Here is a 19,177-nt window from a genome sequence, read left to right on the forward strand (position 1 = left end):
TACCCCCCCCCCCCCCCCAAAGTAGAAAACCAACATTACTCATCAGTCTGAATTGTCTCTCCCCATCTCTCAATCTCCCCTCCAAGTATTCAAGTTCCATCAGGCTAAAATAGATTTCTGGTGGGTAACTTCTCAGAATACTTTTTTTCCTTTTTCTTCCCCTCCCCCCTCTGGGTATCAGAGACCTGCATTCTCAAGCACACTAATCACTGGGTTCATGCTGTACTATCAATATGCCCTGTGGAAAAACCTTTAAACATATGGGTTGAAAAGTTAGTACTGTTAGAAACCAGGCATGTGTAGCAGCAGCTGTCTTACTTGGCATAGCTTTTGTCAAGTTTTCTGGCACAAATTCCACAACCACAGACTTCTAATGGCCACTGGTATCAATCAACATGCTTGGACTAATTCTGAACATAGAAGTTTCACATTTCAAGAAGTTTCACATTTTAACAACTATTTTAAGTCAATAAGGCTGATCTAATACACAAGAACATGCTCACTGCTAGCCCAGTGGCATGGCAGCTTGCCTACTTTGCTGCCAGCTAAGATACCAGGAAAAGAACAGTGGAAACTAAATCCCCTTTAAGGACAGAACACATTCAGTTGGCCAGGGAGAATGCCAACTACAATATCATGTTTAATTCTTAAACACTAATGACTGATTCATGGCAACAACCCCAAAGGGAAATACTCACCTGCTATTTTAGCAGTACATGAAGCACATTTTCAGGGGATGCTTTTTAACACTATCTGCAGGAATTCTGTTTTGTAACACTATGCTATTAATAAATCTTAGCATTTCAAACTGAAAATTTACCCCCCTCCACAAATCTTTTGAAATAGAGGGGGAATGGAAACCTTATTTGGGATGCAATAAGTAATAAGACAAGGAATACAAAAAGAAAAAAGTAATAATATGCTTCAGCTGAGGCCATGGCAGGCATAGAACTAATGGAAGAATAAAGCTGTAAACCCCTCGACTATAGAGATTTTCCCGATACTCAGTCATATTGATGTTGCAACTGTCCCTGGATGAATTGTGTGTTCCATCTCCAGCAAGAAAAAAGAAACTGGTTTGAAAATATTCTAAAAATTCTTTTCCCTTACTTTCTTCCTCAGTACATTTTCAATACTCTTACTGCCTGAGCTATTGGCTGTCATATCCACATAATCTGTTTCATAAAAGACAGAGGAAGAAAAACTATTCTCTGGTGGATTGCCAGACACACTAGAAATTATACCTTGCACTGAGCTTAACACCTGAACACATAACACTTGGTTGAGCTATTATTACAGTACAGAAATCTGCAGTTCTTGATGAACAATGCGTAGGAAAAAACCCCAACCACTCTAATTTTAGGTATGAAATAAGTGGAAATAATTTTCGATTTCATTCTAAACATCTAGAGTTTATAAGAATACTGCAGATACTGGACAAGGGGTGTCTGAGTAGATGTGCCCATGGAAATATCCCTTTGCTAATTCTTCACAAATTTCAGCCTGTGTGGCAGAGATTCTTACCTGTTTATAAAGTGATCTCAGTCAGGTGACAAAACATATGAAGAAAGCAGGTCAGAAAAAAATACCAGTTACATGCACACATTCAGTATAGATATTAATCCTCAAAAATTTTTATTAACAAAGGATAATTTTAAGTATCTGGTACAAACACATACAAGAAAACCCTGGACCTACTGCAGTTGAGACACTTTTGCTGTTGACCATCACAAAACAGCGATTTCAACTATGGCATCTAAACCCCTTATATTCCACCATCCAAAATTTGCCTTTTAAAACCAGAATTATCAGGATAAACGCTTTCAAGTAAATTCAGTTCTAATCCTGACAGTGTTTGAATTGGACAGCTGGAAAAAATCTTTCAGCTATGTAGATATTGCGACATTGGAACAGGTTACTCAGGTTGCAGAATCTCCATCTCTGGAGGTTTCCAAGACTTGGCTGACTGATCTAGTGTCGGCAGGAATCCTTTCCTGAGCAGGAAGCTCAAGGAGGACTCCGAAGGTCCCTTACAACCAACATTTCTGTGATTCCAGGAAGGCAGGTATGTGACAGAAGTTGAGCTTCCAAAACATTAGGAGAAATGACAACACATACAGACTGAGCTGTTGAAGGAAATCACTAGACAGGAAATCTATGAACCAGCATCTCTCATCTCTACTGGGTAGAAATACCCTCTTCTGAAGTGGTAAACAGAACCAGCAAACAAGCTATACAACTTCTAGCCTTGTGTCTGGGGCAAGTGCTGAACTGCAGGAAAATCAGATGTTGAGACACTTCTCTCACTCTTGCAGAAAAAAAAATGGGAATCTTCTACTGCAAGAAAAATAAGTGTTTATAGCATTTTATGCAGGCAATTTAATATGAAAATGTAATCTGGAACATTTTTCAGCATTGCAAAGTAAAAACACTATGTTGAGGAATATTCTAATAAAAATATATTGTTTACTTAAGTTTGCTTTATTACTTTGCTTTGTATCTTTCACTCGGCACTCTCATTTTTATTAGAGAACATGAAGCACCTCACAAAATAAAACCTGAAAACTGGGGCAGAGACATAATACTGTCTTGAGAAGCCACTTTTAGGAAAAAAAATACAACATTATTTATTGCTTTGTTAAACAGATTTTTTAAAATAGCAAATTAATTGTCAGTTTATAATTGCACAATTCCTCTCAGTACAGAACATCAAGCAAACAAACTATATTTTAGAACTTAGCTAAATCTAAGGATAAAAAGCTCTAACCACATCGCATACTCTGGGAGACCAAGAATTAAGTCCAACATTTCTTCCAAATGAATCCTGTGCTACTAACTAGGATCCTGATCCTTGAGCTGTGATGCTCAGCTTCACTTTATAAGCTAGCTCTATTTTGGGAATATAATAAATTTCAACTAAGTAACAATTAGGACTCCCAAGTCTTAGGCTAGAATTACAGTAGGTAAATTGAGGAATTTTTTTGGTAATCAAAGGCTTTATTTTTTTTCCCCTAGCTTTAAGTTTTTTTCCTTTGTGAACAGGAAACATCTTCTAGGGCTGTATTGCTTGTATGCATGTTCTAATAAGATAAAACACAGCAAAAGCTTTTTCCAGATCAGTTTGAAAATAGGAGAAAGAGCAATTTAGCGAGGATTTAGTGTACCAATTTTGTCAAACAGATGGGTAAAAACAAAAGCAGCAACAAAGGTGAAATGTTCCCGTCACACCCTGTATAGGAGATTAATGTTCTGTCTGTGACCAGGACAGAGTTACATAGTCAGACACCGGGCTAAGTAAGATGAACTGAAAGAGGAACAATTGCACAAAGCCTTGCTATCTGAAATGGAAACTTCCTTACCGCAGGGCACACCTGCTAGTGTCATGACAATTATCTATAAAGGTTAAGGCACCCTTGCTGTCTCCCAAAATGAACTAATTATTCAAGGAAACTTATTCTGGTGTGAAACACACACGCCACCAGCTCAGAAGCATTTATCTGTAAAGACAGCAGACTCTAAAACAAATGGGCATTTGTTGGTGTTGAGAAAGACCCAAGACCTGAAAAGGTACGGAAGAATAATTGTTAATTAGGGAACCTAAGAAAGATTCTGGCAGAAAGAAAAGCTACATGAGGGTTTTATTACACAAACACATAGGTGTAAATTTTCTTCCTACATCAACCCTGTATTTTCATGCTTGTTTCAAAGCAAATCTTGGTAGAGCTGGAGCATGAGAAGGAAGACTTTTTTCAGATGACTCTGCAGAACAGGTGATCTGAAATTCCTGTTGCAATCTGCAGACTCTAGATATCCCCACAATACTGTTGCTGCTTGTGCTGCACCTTTTGAAAGCAGGAAAAGGCAAGCCCACATATAGCATCTTTGATCGTGGTGCAGCTTGTTGCTTAATTCAGTCTCAACCATTATGCAGAAGTACTGAAAAAAATTCTAATGAAATTGAGTCTTTCTGCCAAAAGGATGACTGATTTCCTGCATCAGCTCTAGTTAATCCAATCATTTTACAAGGCAGTATCACTCTGGTTTGACTGGATTTGAGACTAACCACAAAGTATTCTGTCTTCAGAAGATTTATCTTTCCATCCTGAAAGAATACTTTAATTTTTCCCAGTACCTCAGCAGTTGTAACTAAATAATGAATTAGAGAAAAAACAACTAATTGCATTAGTGAAAAAGACAGATAACAAATATACCTTTGTTATTTTAACAAAGAGTTGCTATTTATCCCCTTTGACTAATATACTTCATTTAGTATTCCATAAATCAATGATTTTAAATGTATTGCTCTTCAGCTAACATTATGAAGTAAGGCTACAATACTGATATCTTTAAACATTGTTAAGAAATGAGACAACTCCCAGAAAAAGTAACTGCAGTTTAATCCAGGCTGTGGGGCTATGCACTTGTAACTGGCTGTATTTTCTGTGAAATGGAACGAGAAGTTTCAGTCCTGGTCCCCAGCTGCCCACATTCCCAAAATTCCTTTTGACCTTGCACTAGTAAGCTCTCTTCTTGAAAGTTCAAGCTCACATCATATCAGAAGAAAGGAGAGACAAATTCTTACATGCTCCATTAACTGTGTGGATGAAAAGAATCCTAAGCAAATTTAATTGTGATCCTAAGAACAACTAATCACTAACAGACTAGGTCCATCTCACTACTGTTACATTCACTGCAGATTCTTATAAATAGCTGGAGCAGGATGCGAAAAGCTGAAGAAACAAGCAAATACATGAATGCTTTATTAATGGTTATATTCTATTGTTACTCTTCTATTCCTCTGGCTCTTTTGTTTTGTTAGTTTCATAGAAGCTTTTGCAGAATTAATGTTATCACTAATACTTACGTTTGATGCTGGTCAACCTACTTTTGGGCACTGAACAGTCTACAGCTGCTGAAAATAAGAAAAAAATAAATGTGAGTGATTCAATATTTACTTAGTATTTGTGGTGGCTAGAAAAAAGTAGCAATAAAACAACACAGAACAAAGACTAATTTAATAAGAACACAGCAATTGTTCTCTATTTTAAAATATGCTAGTTACTGTGTATTTAAAGTATTAGATTAATAGTAATACAGTCAGAATTTTCGAGATAAAGATGTTAAAGTAAGGTACATATTTGAAGGAAGAATCATCATTTAAATGAAGATTATTTACAAAAGATTTATATACACTTTGTGCTGATGGCATTTAACTGCACACTTGAGGATACTGAGTATGTTACATGGTGGAGAGATGACAGTATATGTGTGATCATGGACTCTGGCAGAACCCAAAGCCCCGTTGTACCTCTCTTTAAAGCAGACATTAAGAAAAGGAGGGATGATAAAGAGAATCAGCAGAACCACCTCCAAAACCCTATTTCTGAAAATACCTAGAAAAAGAGTGTACAATGTTTGCGGAGGGATTCAAAAAATATTTATCTCATAACTCATATCCTGCAAACTTTTGTGCATTTAATTTAAATACTCGGAACATCCTGCCAAGCCCTGGCATTAAGATCTCTAGGACTGAGATCCCAAGACAAGTTTATACCATGAAGAATGAAAATAGGTTGTGAACTGTAAACAACAGTAACCACTATCTGCAGACTTCTCTTAGCTCTGGGCATGATAATTTTTGAAACACAGTACTTCATACTCCTTGTATGACCTTAAAAAAAGTAACTTCGGCTGTTTGTTTTCAATTTTAGCACTGGCAACAGGGTATTGTCAGTTCATAGTGGAGTAAACACACATTTCTAGATATGAAAAATTTTTGATCAGGATCTCACCATAATTAAGAAACACACAAATATCTACAAGTTCAAAAGGCTTTTAAGTTCCAGATTTCATAATATTTGTCTTTTGACAAATGTAAGTACCTTCTAACATTAAAATATGTGAAAAAAATCATATGCATATTTAGTACTCAATAATAGAGATTAGTAACATGACTTTCTCACTTGAAAAAACATGGGGCAATTTTCAAAGTCCTTAAAACTACCTAATGCCATTGATTGATATATGAAAAAAGATAATGATCATTTTTAAATTAAAAAAAAAAGAAAAAAGACACTGTGGTCTGAGTTTAATTGAAAATGTTCTGTGTTCATTGCTAAAATAAATTCTGTATGCTTGCTATTGTGACTATCTCCGTGACTTTCAGTTCAGCGTATTATTTCATAACTCATTATTTAATCAAAGCAGAATGAAGAGAATACAGCACAAAGTACCCTAAAATTAAAGTAGTACCTTTGGTAGCACTTAAGGAAAATATTTTCATACAAAACTTCCCATTCCAATAATACAAAACTATTACCAAGTAGCAGCCATACCTCCTTCCTGACATCAGACTGAGTATGAAACAGGAACGAAACACCACTTCCTACAATCCAGTTCATTCCCTCTTGATATGAGCCTATTCTGAAAGAATGAGCTAAATCTGGGGGTAGAAAGTTCATTCATAAAAGCACATTTTTACCTTTGGCTGAAAGGATTTTGTTGTAATGAAACACCATGTGATCTCTGATCAGGTACTGGCTAGTTAGACTTCGGGAGGAGTCAATGCAGAAAGCTGTAAGATTAAAATATATTTAAACATTAGGCAGGCACAAGAATACTAAAATTTTAAAGAGTTATTAACTGCAATTCAAAGCCACAAATTTTAAATTCTGTGTGCTTAACTTCTTTGCCCAATGGCAGTCATTTTTCTTTAGCAGCTACTATCACATGAAATCATCCTGTCTCCTTTGGGTTTTTTTTTTCGCCCCCACTGAGCCATTAACTCAATACATAGCTACAGAAGTGGCTGAAGTTGGACCATGAAAACATCAGCAGGAAACTTCTCGTTTCTCCATTCCATGCTTTTTTGAAAAAAGTGTCTGAAGTGGCAGTATGGCACAGAAACATATACTAGCCCATGTGAACCACTGACTGTAAGGGAATGTGTTTAACCTCAAGGGCTGATTAAAGCAGTAACCATATCTATATTCCAGCTAATACAGATGTGACATCTATATATATCTGGATATCTTGCTAACTGTTTCTAGCTAGCAGTACAGTCAAGGCAAAACTCACTCAAAACTATTTTCAGTAATGCATACTAAATGTAAGTACTATTAAACTTCACCAATTGAGCACAGCACAAAGGTTTTAATTATAAAAACATTTTAATCATAAAATCAATGAATTCACATAAAAGGAACCATGTCAACCTTCTGATGAAAGCACATGTGTTACTTACCATTACTCTTAGTACTCAAGTGTCCTTTAAATGGACTTGCTGGACCACATCTGGGAATGCCAGCAGCTGAGTATTCACTCACTTTAATAAAGCGTCAAACAAAACAAAACGTTAGAAAAAAGAAAACGCATATTTTGACAGACAAGATAAAGCAGAGAATCTTTACCCAAAGAACTCAGGAATGACTGTAGTGGTCCTTTTTCACAGAGGAAAAAAATCGTATTTAAACATTATACTATTACTGAAGTACAACAGTGTAGTTAAGCAACTTAATCTAAACACCAAGATACAACAGCAGTACTTTCACTGGTTCAGGGAGCTAAACAGCAGAAGAAACCATTAGATCACTTCAGTCTGAACTTTACCTTGGTCATTAAACTGCACAGAGGTGTGGCCACAGTTTTGTACCTATGCTAACCTCCCATTTGTTTTAAAGTTTTATTGATTGAATTTTATCAATACATCAAATGACTAATGTGAAAAACATTCTGTATGTAGACAATGATTGTGGTTAGTATTATACTAAAATGCAAGTTTAATAGATTGAAGGAATTATGCTTGTGTGAAAATCATCCTATCAATGAGAACACATTATTTCAAAAATCTATTGTTAATGTAAGAAGAATTTGGTTTGCCATTCAATCTGCTGGCAGTTTGATAGACTGGGAACTCTACAGACAAGTGTAGATGCTGACAAAACTTACAACAACCAGTTGTTCCAAAAAATGAAGGAATGTGAATTAAAAGCTCTACATCTCCTCCTTGAAAATAAATGCTGTACTGTCAGGCTCACAACTACTGTCTGTTACACAACCTATGATTTAAAAATCTGCACCTCAATTAATTATCTGCATCATTTTAAAAGCAAATTTTAACAGGAAATATCCTATTACTACAAATACTAGTGTATACAAAGCATTCCTTTAAGGTTTCCAAGACCCTGCTTAAAACGTAAAGCAAAACAAACATGTTTTCTTTAACAGAGTAAACATACCACACTTACTGAACATCAGTTACAAAACCATGCAGCCAATTTCTACAAATTTATTATGACTATCAAGGTCCATTTGGCCTTCCCATTCCCATCCTACTTCTCATCTGTCAATTCAAGAGTCTGCAATTGCCACGTAAGTGTTTCCTAGCAATTGGAGGCACTACAGCTCTGGGGCAGTAACTCTACCGCTCTACACTTACTGGCCACCTCCAGCTTTCCACCCTTTATCGGATGACAAAGCAAGCTGGACCCACCCAAAATGAGTGGGAATCTCTTCTCAGTGGCCTTCAGCTGGGTCAACAACGGCAGACATAATTACAAGCTGACTGGGGGGTGCAAGAAGCCATGTCACACATGTTAAAAGCCCCTTAATTCTACCTCTCATGGCTTCTTACCTCCTGCATGCCCAGCACCCAGCTTTCCAGTTTGTTGTGTCGTTCCCTGCCCCTCCGATTTCCCACTGTTGTGTAATGACTGTTAGAGTACTATTGCAATTACATACATAACTACTACATTCTGTAGCTCTACTTTAAGTGCAACAGCATGTTGCACAAGATGGTTAACATAGTGTCTGACTATTAATTAGTAGAGATTGCAGAAAACCAAATCGTTCCTTTAACAATGTTTTAATATCATTTCCCCAAAAGCCTTATAAAAACACCTTATAAATTTCAAGTGACTAGGATCAGTTGGGGAAGCAACAAAATTTATCTTGAGAAAAGAAATAAAATGCAAATCATGAGCATATGTGGAAATTTGCAGAGTACTTTCTTGGGATCCTGTTGTGAAATTACACTAAATCTGGATTAATAAACTCAATCCCCACTCTTATGAAGCCCCAAAAATATTAAGGCAGTTTTGAATTAGTATGAGGATTTCACATTTAGAAAAGCCAGCCTTTATACAGAATAGGATTCTGCGGTTTTACAGTATTAGAGGCAGTGTCTGCAATAATAGTGCTCCCACTACTCTTTGCTGTGAAGTTGCCAGACCAGCAGTAGTAAAGGGTCAAGGAAAAAAAAAAAAAAAAAAGGAGAAAATGCTGCTGTAGATTTTTTCAACTCTGTCCTGCAGCTGTTTTATCTTTATACTGTTTTCTTTAAAGCCAAAGGACAACATTCCTGCTCATCTGTATCAATTACAAATGGCTCATTTTAAATTCCCCTCATGGTACAATTCTTCCTAATCTCTATTTGTGATTTAAACACATATAGGAACAAACAATGCGAAGTTATTTTTAAAATATTAAAATTCTAAACATACAGCAACAATTTATCAGATTTAGAATTACTGTCTCTGCAACGGTTTTAAACTTTTGCCAATAATGGCCTTCTTTCTTATTTAAGTATTATATTTCTCTACCATACACTATTACATATAAGTAGTATCCAGTGTCTAGCTGGATACCTGCCCTGAAACTCATGACTTCCTGAAGTTACAATACTCATGTGTTTAAAGAATGCAAGTCTTTGGGAGGACTTGAATGTTAGATTATAATATTTTAGTAGATAAAAGTTTGTCCTAATGATAATTAAAAAAAAAGTATACACCAGAAATGTAGATTATAGCAGACACCTGAGAATCAGAAGGGTTTCATTCACAGTTGCTCAAAATAATCTAAATATTCTAGTATTTTCTGTATTTCAGAGCTAAGTTATAATTCCAGAAGCGGACACATACCGTTAGATAAAAGCTTACAAGACCACCTCTAAGTCATTTTTGTGTGACAGAATCATAGAGAGGTAGGCATGGGCATCTCAAAAATGCAGAGACATTGTTATAATTACAGTTGATTCTCTTCAGGTAACCTAAATGCCTTCGCCCTGAGTTAAAAGATGATCAGAGACGCTCAGAAGCCTGTTGCTTTTACTATCTTCAGCTGGAGATGCGTCTATTCAGCACCACAGGAAAACCAGACTGTTTTGAAATGTTCATTTGCTCTGCATCACCAGCAGATGGCACACAGGTAAACTGTAACGAAAGAACTACTGTGTCCTTTACGATTAATCTGTAGCAGGCTTGGCGGGGCGGGGCGGGGGGCGGGAGTCAGCCCCCCTCCCCATCCTGCATCATTATCTCATAGGCGAGAAAAACGATCAGAAAGGGTCAGGAGGGAGAAGTATTTTACAGTTTCCTCAGCCTATTCCAATTATGGGCACGTGGACAGCGCAGAGATCGCCTCCAATCCATGCAGAAACCCCCAATTTGCAGAAGTCCCAAAGGTAATGGAAACACAACACCATTTATAAAGAGGTCACGGTGTTTGCGCAGGTGCCTATGTCCCCTGTGCTATCTTCCCAGACCTCAGTTCCTCCAGCATGCTGTAACTCCTCTGCTGCCGAGGAAAGGTTTCAGGTCCTCGATCCAACCAAATGTATTTCCAACCCAACTCCGGCTAATTGCAGGATAAGAACAATACTTAGTCCTTTCACAGGTATCTCTGAACTCCCCCTCCTTCCCCCCCGGAAATACCTAGGCCATTACAATGTTGAACCATTTTCCAGGAAGCGGAGGACCTTGAATAAAAGTGTTTCTGACTGCTCAGATTTTAGGATACCCTTGAAATGTCAGGGTTGCAGCCCCACTAGCACCTGGACCTGTTGAAAACTTTCATGCCATTAACAAATGACATTTTCTTGTCATTTAGAACACTTCCTTGCTGGGCAAAAGTTTATGCTGAACAACTTTTTTTTAGTATCTAGTTGGATTCTGGCGGCTCTATCCTGGCAAATCATATATATTATTATAGCTTCAATTAAAGAACAGAACAGTCTTTAACCTAAAAATATTTCCATAAACAGCAGAACTTGTGATGAAGGCTTCCTATGGTCCTCCCATGGTACCCCATGGTGCTTTCTCCTACACTCTCTGACTCTCGTGCCAAAAAAAGGGACTGAGATATTTTTGTAACTTGTTCATCAATGAGAGCCTCAAATGCTCTCTGTGAACCACCTGCTTTCATAAAACATGTAGAAAACTTATCACAGAAAAAGGGTCAAAGACACTAATTTGGCTGAAATAATGCTTAGCACTATTGAAAGCAGAAGAGGCAAAGAATAGTAAGTAAACCTTTGTTTTCTTAGGATCCCAGGCTGTTTCACGTAGACATGCCATCAAATGTATTGTTTCTACACCAAATTCAACTTATAATAAATACCCTACCTACATCTTCAGTCTGAAACTCAAACCCACTTTTTACAGTGTCAAATATTTACAATGAAGACGTACGTTGCTAATGTCAGAGGAGAAACTGGAGGATTTGGTATGCAGAGGATATCCGATGTATTTTACTGTTTCTACAAAACAACTGAAGTGAAGTAGAAAGCGTTAATGTTCAAATGTTTCACAAATATAATTTCAGGTTGTCTACTGACTTGAACAGGTATTTGTTTAGATTCAGTCTGTTTTCAAAGTTATTTGAACAATAGCAGAAACTAAACTTAAACTGAAGGCTTAGATATATGAAGAGAATTTTAAAGGAGAAGGGGATTTTCAGCAAATTACATAGTAACCAAATATGAACCTGACAAAGGACAATAACTACAAAGCATAATAATTAAAGCACCTGGATAGCTATGGGAGTGATGGAAGCTGTGCTGGTTTAGGACTGTGAGCAGAGTAAAAGTAGTATGCATTTTGGCTACTTTGCCTCTTTTTTTCAAAACCCATGCATGCGAGAGAGAATTTTTTCAGTGAAAAATTTTCTACTGATTTTGATGGTTCTTAAATAATAAGTTATTTGGGAATAGGAGCACTTGTCTGAACTGGACTTAGCAGAACTGATCCCAGTACTTGCAGTACTATAGCAGCTTTTGCAATAATTAAGTTTCCTGACTAAAATGCACACTTTCTACTTCTTACAATAAAAAACATCCAGTCACAAATTTAAGGTCTACGTAAATATATTTCCAGAACTGGACTGGAAACTGTTTGAGAGAATTCCATTTTGTTTAAGAAATTATTTTCTGAGATTTAAACCTCAGAAACTGAGACATATAATGGACTTCTATCTTTGATATACTATACATGTAACTATGTGATCTTAACATACATTTCCTCATAGATGTAAGTGGACTGTCCACACTGAATATAAAATCAGGATTCTCACGCTGTGTGTTCTCTAAAGTACAGAGAGCAAACAAATTAAATATTTCTAAAAATTAATTAGATCTTTTAGCTCCTTATTAATGCTTCTATTTGTTTGTTGTAGGCTTTCCCCGCAAGTGTGTGACACTATACAACAGAGAAAAAAAATAGAAAACCCCTTGCTCTGTAATTCCTTCCAGCTGGTATCCAAGGTAAGTAACAATTATATTATTGCAAAGAGATTTTTAAGATATTTGGTTTAAATTATCTTTTCATTTAATTTAAAATGCATCCTATCTTTATTTCTAATTTTACAGTCTTAAAAATTATGGAAATTGGTGTTTCCTAGTTGTCAGTGGATATGCAGAATTTATGGAAATTATTTTTCTACAAAGCCATTCCGGATTTGGAACGTGAGTATGTACTGGAAAGAAGCCCAGTCTTTCATTACAATGTCCTTATAGGAAGGATTTTAAACACAAGTATTAGACTTGCTATTTTTACAACAAACCTGCACTTCAGACATTGCAAATCAAAAATACTGAAAAAAAAAAAAAAAAATCATTCAGGTTACCTTTACCTACCAAGACTTGCTATTTAGAAGATAATCCATAAAAAATACAGAGACCTTAGGTGGAATATTGGATATAGGCTTCTAAATCTAGCACTAAAAGGCTGAAAACCTCCACTTCGCTGTGTAGAGATGTATGAACACTGTATTTCCCTAAGAGCAGCTCCCAGACCTTAGCCTGGGTTAAAACAACCCTCAGCTCCAGGTGGATGTAGACCTCAGGTCTCCCTAGCTGTCCCAGCGGAGCATGCCCATCACTCAGCCAAGACACCAACCCTTTTGTGCACTGTTTTTTGGTGGCTCCAGGACTCTTGCATTCTCAGCTGCACAGTGGCCACCTCTCAGCTTGAAACGTAGGAAGCACCTCTGCCTATAATGGACTAGAATTGCAACATTTGCATGAGATGTGAGGATTTGATCTCCCTGAGGTTGATAAGGACACGCAATCCAAGTTGACAAATGCTTTGCAAACGCTCTACCCACTGCATTCATTTATGAAGGTTTGGTGCTGTTGCCTCTTCTACCTTCCACTGCCAGCTCCTTTTCTTCTTCTCTTCTTCCCTAATCCTTCAGTGCTCTAAACCAAAAATAGTTAGCGAGACACCTTTGTCCAAGTGGGTAATTCAGGCAACTACACGCAGAAGGGGTTTTGTGCTGTGAATTTAATAGAAGTCAAGGATGCTCTATCACTACCACCCTTGTTCTACTGACTAGTTTAGTGATTTTTTCAGTGGGCTTCCTGCTATGAATTCATTCTTCTAACTCTGTACACACTAACAGTACACTACAGTACTAATGCTGTACACATGCTGAGGAGGGAGCAGAAGTGGCTTAAATAATCTCTGTGAAATCCTAAATGACTTGGGAGTAATGATGGACACTCCTTCAAGCATCTAATCTAACACTTCTGAAAAGGTCATATTTAGAGGCATGAGATTAGGACCTGAAATATAGGTTTCTCCCTTTTTAATACTATGAGAATTTTTAAATCAAAATATCCATTAATTCTTTATGCTACAGAAATCATTGTGGATATGAATACAACACAGAAATATACAGAGTAAACACTGCTATCTCAAAGTAAGTTAAGAGATTAACCTGGTTATGAAAATCCACACTGGATTTAAACTTAATTTATTTCAATAAGAAGTAATTACTATCTTTCTTTAATATCTGCATGATAATATACTTTCATTACTAAAAAATAATAATAGGATGCTCTATTAGTAGTACTACTAATAAGGCTTGTTCTCCCACTGATGTGGCTTACATCTTCCTACCATACTCCCTAAACTCCTTTCAATTTCCCCAATTTGCTGCCTCTTCCTTACCTGCAATCCTCCCCCTCAGTCTAATATCTCCTACTTGCTCAGCTGTGGCTGATGAGGTGCTACAGGTGTTATAACTGGTCATCTAGTTTAAGCTTCTCTGGTTGCTTATCCTTGGCTGACTAGCTGCTTATCCTCTAGATGCATATGTGAGAATGGACAAAGAACAGAATGACTTTCTCTAAAAAAAATATGTTAAATTTGGGGGTTTTCTCCCACCCAGCCACAGACATTTCTACCACTAAGACTCATACTTCTTACTCATAGCTGGGTGAAGTTGGCTGGCAGATGCAGAACTGGAAAGAGGACAAAGCTGGCAGAGAGCAGTGACCCACCCACAGGCTACATCTTTAGAAGAGGTTAAAACATGGCAAGCCTCCACTGCTTTTCTGCAGCATCTATGCTACCACAAGAGAACTTCAAACATTACTTTAGATTTAGCTGGTTACTGAATGCACTGATAGTGTTCCATTTTATTTGAAAGTTACAGAGGGGCAAAACTGAGCACTTCATAATCACACCTCTATTTTTTTCCTGCTCATGCAAGGGAAACAGAAGCATCTTGAACCCATTTCTCGTTTCAGTGATGACAAAACTCCCATCAATTCTGAGAGTACAGAGCCTTAGATGTGAAACCGGCTTTAACAGAATCACATTTAAGATTTATTAAGAAATGGCAGAATCCACCAGAGGACAAAATATAGTCGCTATTTTCTACATTTTCTGAAGCAAAACTTTATGACTAAAGCCCCAAGAAGCTACAATATCCCAATTTTGAAATAAAGTCCTAAATGTTCCACTTGAATTTTGCATGGGATCTTTTGTGTCAGAGGCAAAATATGATGAAAGTTACACAATTTATCACTCCATGACTCATGCACCATACATAATCTTCTAAGCCATTAATTAGATGGGCGCTATTTATACACTCACTATGCTGGATTACACAAAAGCTCTTCTTTACATCTACTCCTAACACCTAAGTGTTAGGTTTCTCAGACCTTTACAACTAATAATCTAATAGTATTCTGCATAAATGCAAACCATTCAACCAAACTTGTGTTTCAGTTTCAAGATCCCAAAACTCCTTTGATAAATTTAGGAAATCTAATTAAATAGTTGTATACAGTACCCTTAAAATATGCTAATTGAGATATTTGATGAAGTAATTCTCAAAAAATGTTTGTTACAATTTTTCTAGCTACTGGCTTCACATGACCAATAAGGGAAGTTTTGGATGCAGGTTATTGCTCTCTTCATACTCCAAAAGCAGAAACAAATTGCTGTATCTGTCAGCAGCACATTTTGTAATACAAATTGCAGGCAGAAGCAAATGAACTTAAGTCAGTCCCATCATCATTTGCTTGGGCAGCACCTCTATAGAGTTAGCAGCAGCACCAAAAGGGATGGTGTTCCAGAAGTGTCCGTATGCTACTTTTAAGTGATATGTGTACAACTATCAATACCACGGTTTAGAAAATTCTGGCTTAAAAGATTACTAACCTGAATTCACTGGATAGTTGTGCCTGTGCAAGATGGCACAGAGTAATCCAGGAGCATTTGCTACCATGTGCTGTAACAATTCTCCTGTGGGAATGGTGCTATTATTCAAGGGTGCTAGAACACTAGCTCACGAGCATGTCCTGCATAACAAATGCATGTGCTGGCTTCTACTGCTTCAAGAAACTCAACATTATGTCATCCCATGAACCTGCATTTTGAAGGTGTTTCAATATCTAGTGTCAAACCAACCAGCAGATAAAATATATGTATATGTCTAAATGTATAGACACACTATATTTAGATTCTTCTCTACGCATTGAAAAAAAAATCTCTTTTGTTAGAATAATCGATGCCTACAAGGAAGCCTCTCCCTGCCCATTAGTGTTAGTAACTTCCACCCTCTCATATTTGTAGCTGAAAATACATTAACAAAACTCTAATGGACAGCTGGCCTCACCCAGAATGGAGAGCAGAGAAACCTTGATCCGCTGTGCTTCAGAGAAAGTTGCAGGGTATAATCTGGAGCAAAATAGCTAGTAGGGTTAACGATCTGAATCCTGTTTACTTTAGCACATATTTCACTTGAAGCATGCAAGAAATCTTCAATGAAATGGGACAAATCAGGTACTTAAGTCCTATTAAAAATTTAAATTATTTGCTGAATGGAGATGGGATTAGTCACATTAAGTGACTAAAACTCACTTAATAGACTATTTGACTAATGGTCAAATTAAGGATAGGTTCAAGTGATTTGCTGAGCCAAGGTTTTAATTTGGTAAAAAGTTAAGGATGGTGATTAACGTTTCCCAATTTCAGTTAAAATGTACCATTATGTTTCAAATATAACTTCTAAACAACCTTCTTTCCTTGAAGACACAAATAGATTCTTTTTCATCTTCCCTGCTGGTCAAAGGCAACTTCAGCTTCTGAAAAATTGAATTGGTATTACCAAAGTGGCAAATGAGGGAATACAGAGGAAAAAGAAAGCAGCTCACAAGTCACCGACGTGTGCTAACACCCTACCAGCTCCAGTCAGATTAGTGCAAGGATTTCCTGCAATGTAGGAAAAATCTAAATAGGATGGTGCTCTCCGTAAACACGGAAAGCATTTTCATTTTATTTTAGAATCTTTGAAGCCTGTGCAAACAGCAGCCTCCATGCAACAATGATGATGACTTCCCCATCACTGTAATGCAACAATGACACAAATACATGTCATTGATTAACAATAAGCATATGATTTCATTGCTGTTCAGATACGTGCCAATCACTGTGGGAATTAAACAGCCCAATGCACAAGACCAGATTTAAACAACAAAGCTAGTTTAGAATTACAGTATTCAGATTATTTGAGGTCATACTATAAATCTGCGACTGCAGTAATCAACTCCTGAAATTACTAATTTACAAGTAAATAACTTGGAGTTTTAACCTGGATTTAAGCAAAAACATAAAGGATTAATTCTTCAATATTTTTACCAGGGAAAAATCTCAGCCTTATTTGAATTTTGAAAAGACCTACAGGCAAATCCTATATAGTCCAGTATATATATAAAAAAAAAAAAAAAAAAAAAACCAAACCAGAAAAAACAGATTTTTCTTTTTGCTCAGTATTCTCACTAGACAAAACAGAAACCCTGATACAAAAAATTAATACAATTTTGATTCTTTCTTTACAATGACAAGGCCAGGTCTGAACAAGAAACTTTGCACAGACTACACTAGGACATGAAAGAGGGTATCCCACCTCTTCTGTATTAACATTCTTGATAGACAGTGCACAGATACAACTGTCTTATAGACAAACCACAAATATGATGTGTTCTGCCTCTTTCATAAACTGTCTGCACGCAATCCAATGGCTGTTCTGTCAAGTTTGCTCAGGCACACAGATTCTAGGTTAGCTCACTGTAAGGAATCAGGATCTGTCTGTGCTAATCCCCTTCGTCTGTAAAGATTCTTTCTGTGTGTCTGTGAAACTAGACACTGGGCTGTCTATTCACATACTACTGACTCTGTGATAACCTCGTATGCAGACAAGCAACAGCTTCCCATGTAAACAGACACACATTCATTCTTTCCTACTTTTGAACTATTTTTTTTTTTTAAACAGGAGTCATTCATGCAAAGCTTGCTGCAACCGGAATGAAATTTAGATCTTGCATCCTATTTATTCTCATTTTATGGTCAACAAACAATCAGCATGCTTTCTGATTGTCTATAAAAATATTTTGAGAATAAAAAATAAGAATAGTCAGAAAAAGGATAAATTTGTAATAAAATTGACTTCACAGTGCATAAGAGAGAATAAAAATTGGATGCCCAAGACACTAGTTTTTGCTCTGAATTTCATATTCCCATGTAGTATTAGAAGTCATGTTCAAATTCTACTTTGATATCACACATCTTCTGGAGTGACGTCCGCCACTATCTCCAAAGACTGGAACTGACACTGAGATGCAACATGAAAGCATAACGTTACCTCAGAGGATCTGACCTGATGGAGCTACGTATGATTTTGACATTATAGCACAGCATTGAATAATTCCTACCATTGTTTTATATTATGCATGTCATCCAGTTCAGATCTAAAAATATTTTAGGTATTTTCCAAGAGCCAGAGCTGGCTCATGCAAATATTTTTGCATGTTTATGCCTGTTTTTATCATGAATGACAAATGCCTCTAAGATTATTCATAGGAACAGAGCACAAGAGCAGCCCACGGCAGGTTAAATCTGCATAAGGAATCACTTTATAAGAGCTTCAAAGTTTTTGAGTCTTCTATTTTTCTACTACACTTGCATTAAAATCCCACCAAACCAAAAACCTTGGTTCTACATCCAAATCCCATGTAAGTGATGTTCTACGCACAGGGTAAAATCCAGTATAATCCATGAATACCAGTTTTGGAGAAGAACAAAGTTGACTCCGAACAGCACAGACATTTAGGCCTCAAAAACGAAGCGGCCGACACCGGCAGCCTGAAACATTCACCACAGCAGCACCAAATGCCGTTAAAATACATATGCTCGCTTGCGATGACGGCTGTAAGCTAGACAATTTAAGGCCACGTTTCTAGGAGGATTATAACCTTTCAGGGGTTTTATGTGTAACCTTTCACAGCCCCAGCCGTCAAGCCTCGCTCGCTGAGGGCAGGCGCCTGCACTTGGCTATTTCCACCGCCGCACGGGTGGCCCAGCGGCGCTGCCTCACAGCCCGGCCCCGGGCCCAGCTCCCCACGCGTGACCAACAGGACGGCACAGCTAAGGGCAGCCGTGCGTGACAGGGGCAAGCCCCGAGCCCCCCTCAGCGCCGGCTGCGAGAGCCACGGCGCCTCGAGCGGCCCCGGGCAGGCTCCGTGCCCGCCTCCGTGCCCGGCCCCCCCGCCCAGCGGCGCCGCCGTGCCCGCCGTCACACGCCGGCGGGGAAGGGGGAGGCGCCGCCTTGCCCT

At 37.6% G+C, this 19,177-nt stretch overlaps 1 protein-coding gene across 5 annotated transcripts in view; it reads right to left on the reverse strand.

Annotated features, from left to right (window-relative positions):
• SPATA7 (spermatogenesis associated 7) overlaps positions 1-19,177 on the reverse strand; it is a 46,666-nt gene that overhangs the window by 27,035 nt on the left and 454 nt on the right. Inside the window, exons 2-5 of one of the 5 annotated variants that reach the window (XM_030043894.1) lie at positions 18,598-18,627; positions 7,244-7,324; positions 6,482-6,574; positions 4,865-4,912 (exon numbers count right to left, since the gene is read on the reverse strand). In XM_030043894.1, the coding sequence (XP_029899754.1) occupies positions 4,865-4,912; positions 6,482-6,574; positions 7,244-7,324; positions 18,598-18,627 (252 nt within the window). Of the gene's footprint in view, positions 1-4,864; positions 4,913-6,481; positions 6,575-7,243; positions 7,325-14,225; positions 14,323-16,720; positions 16,779-18,597; positions 18,628-19,177 lie in introns of those variants that run through there. The other 4 variants (XM_030043883.1, XM_030043865.1, XM_030043857.1 and 1 more) reach the window with 4 other exon arrangements.

This window comes from Aquila chrysaetos, chromosome 2 (assembly GCF_900496995.4).
Source record: "Aquila chrysaetos chrysaetos chromosome 2, bAquChr1.4, whole genome shotgun sequence".
NCBI classification, from domain to species: domain Eukaryota; kingdom Metazoa; phylum Chordata; class Aves; order Accipitriformes; family Accipitridae; genus Aquila; species Aquila chrysaetos.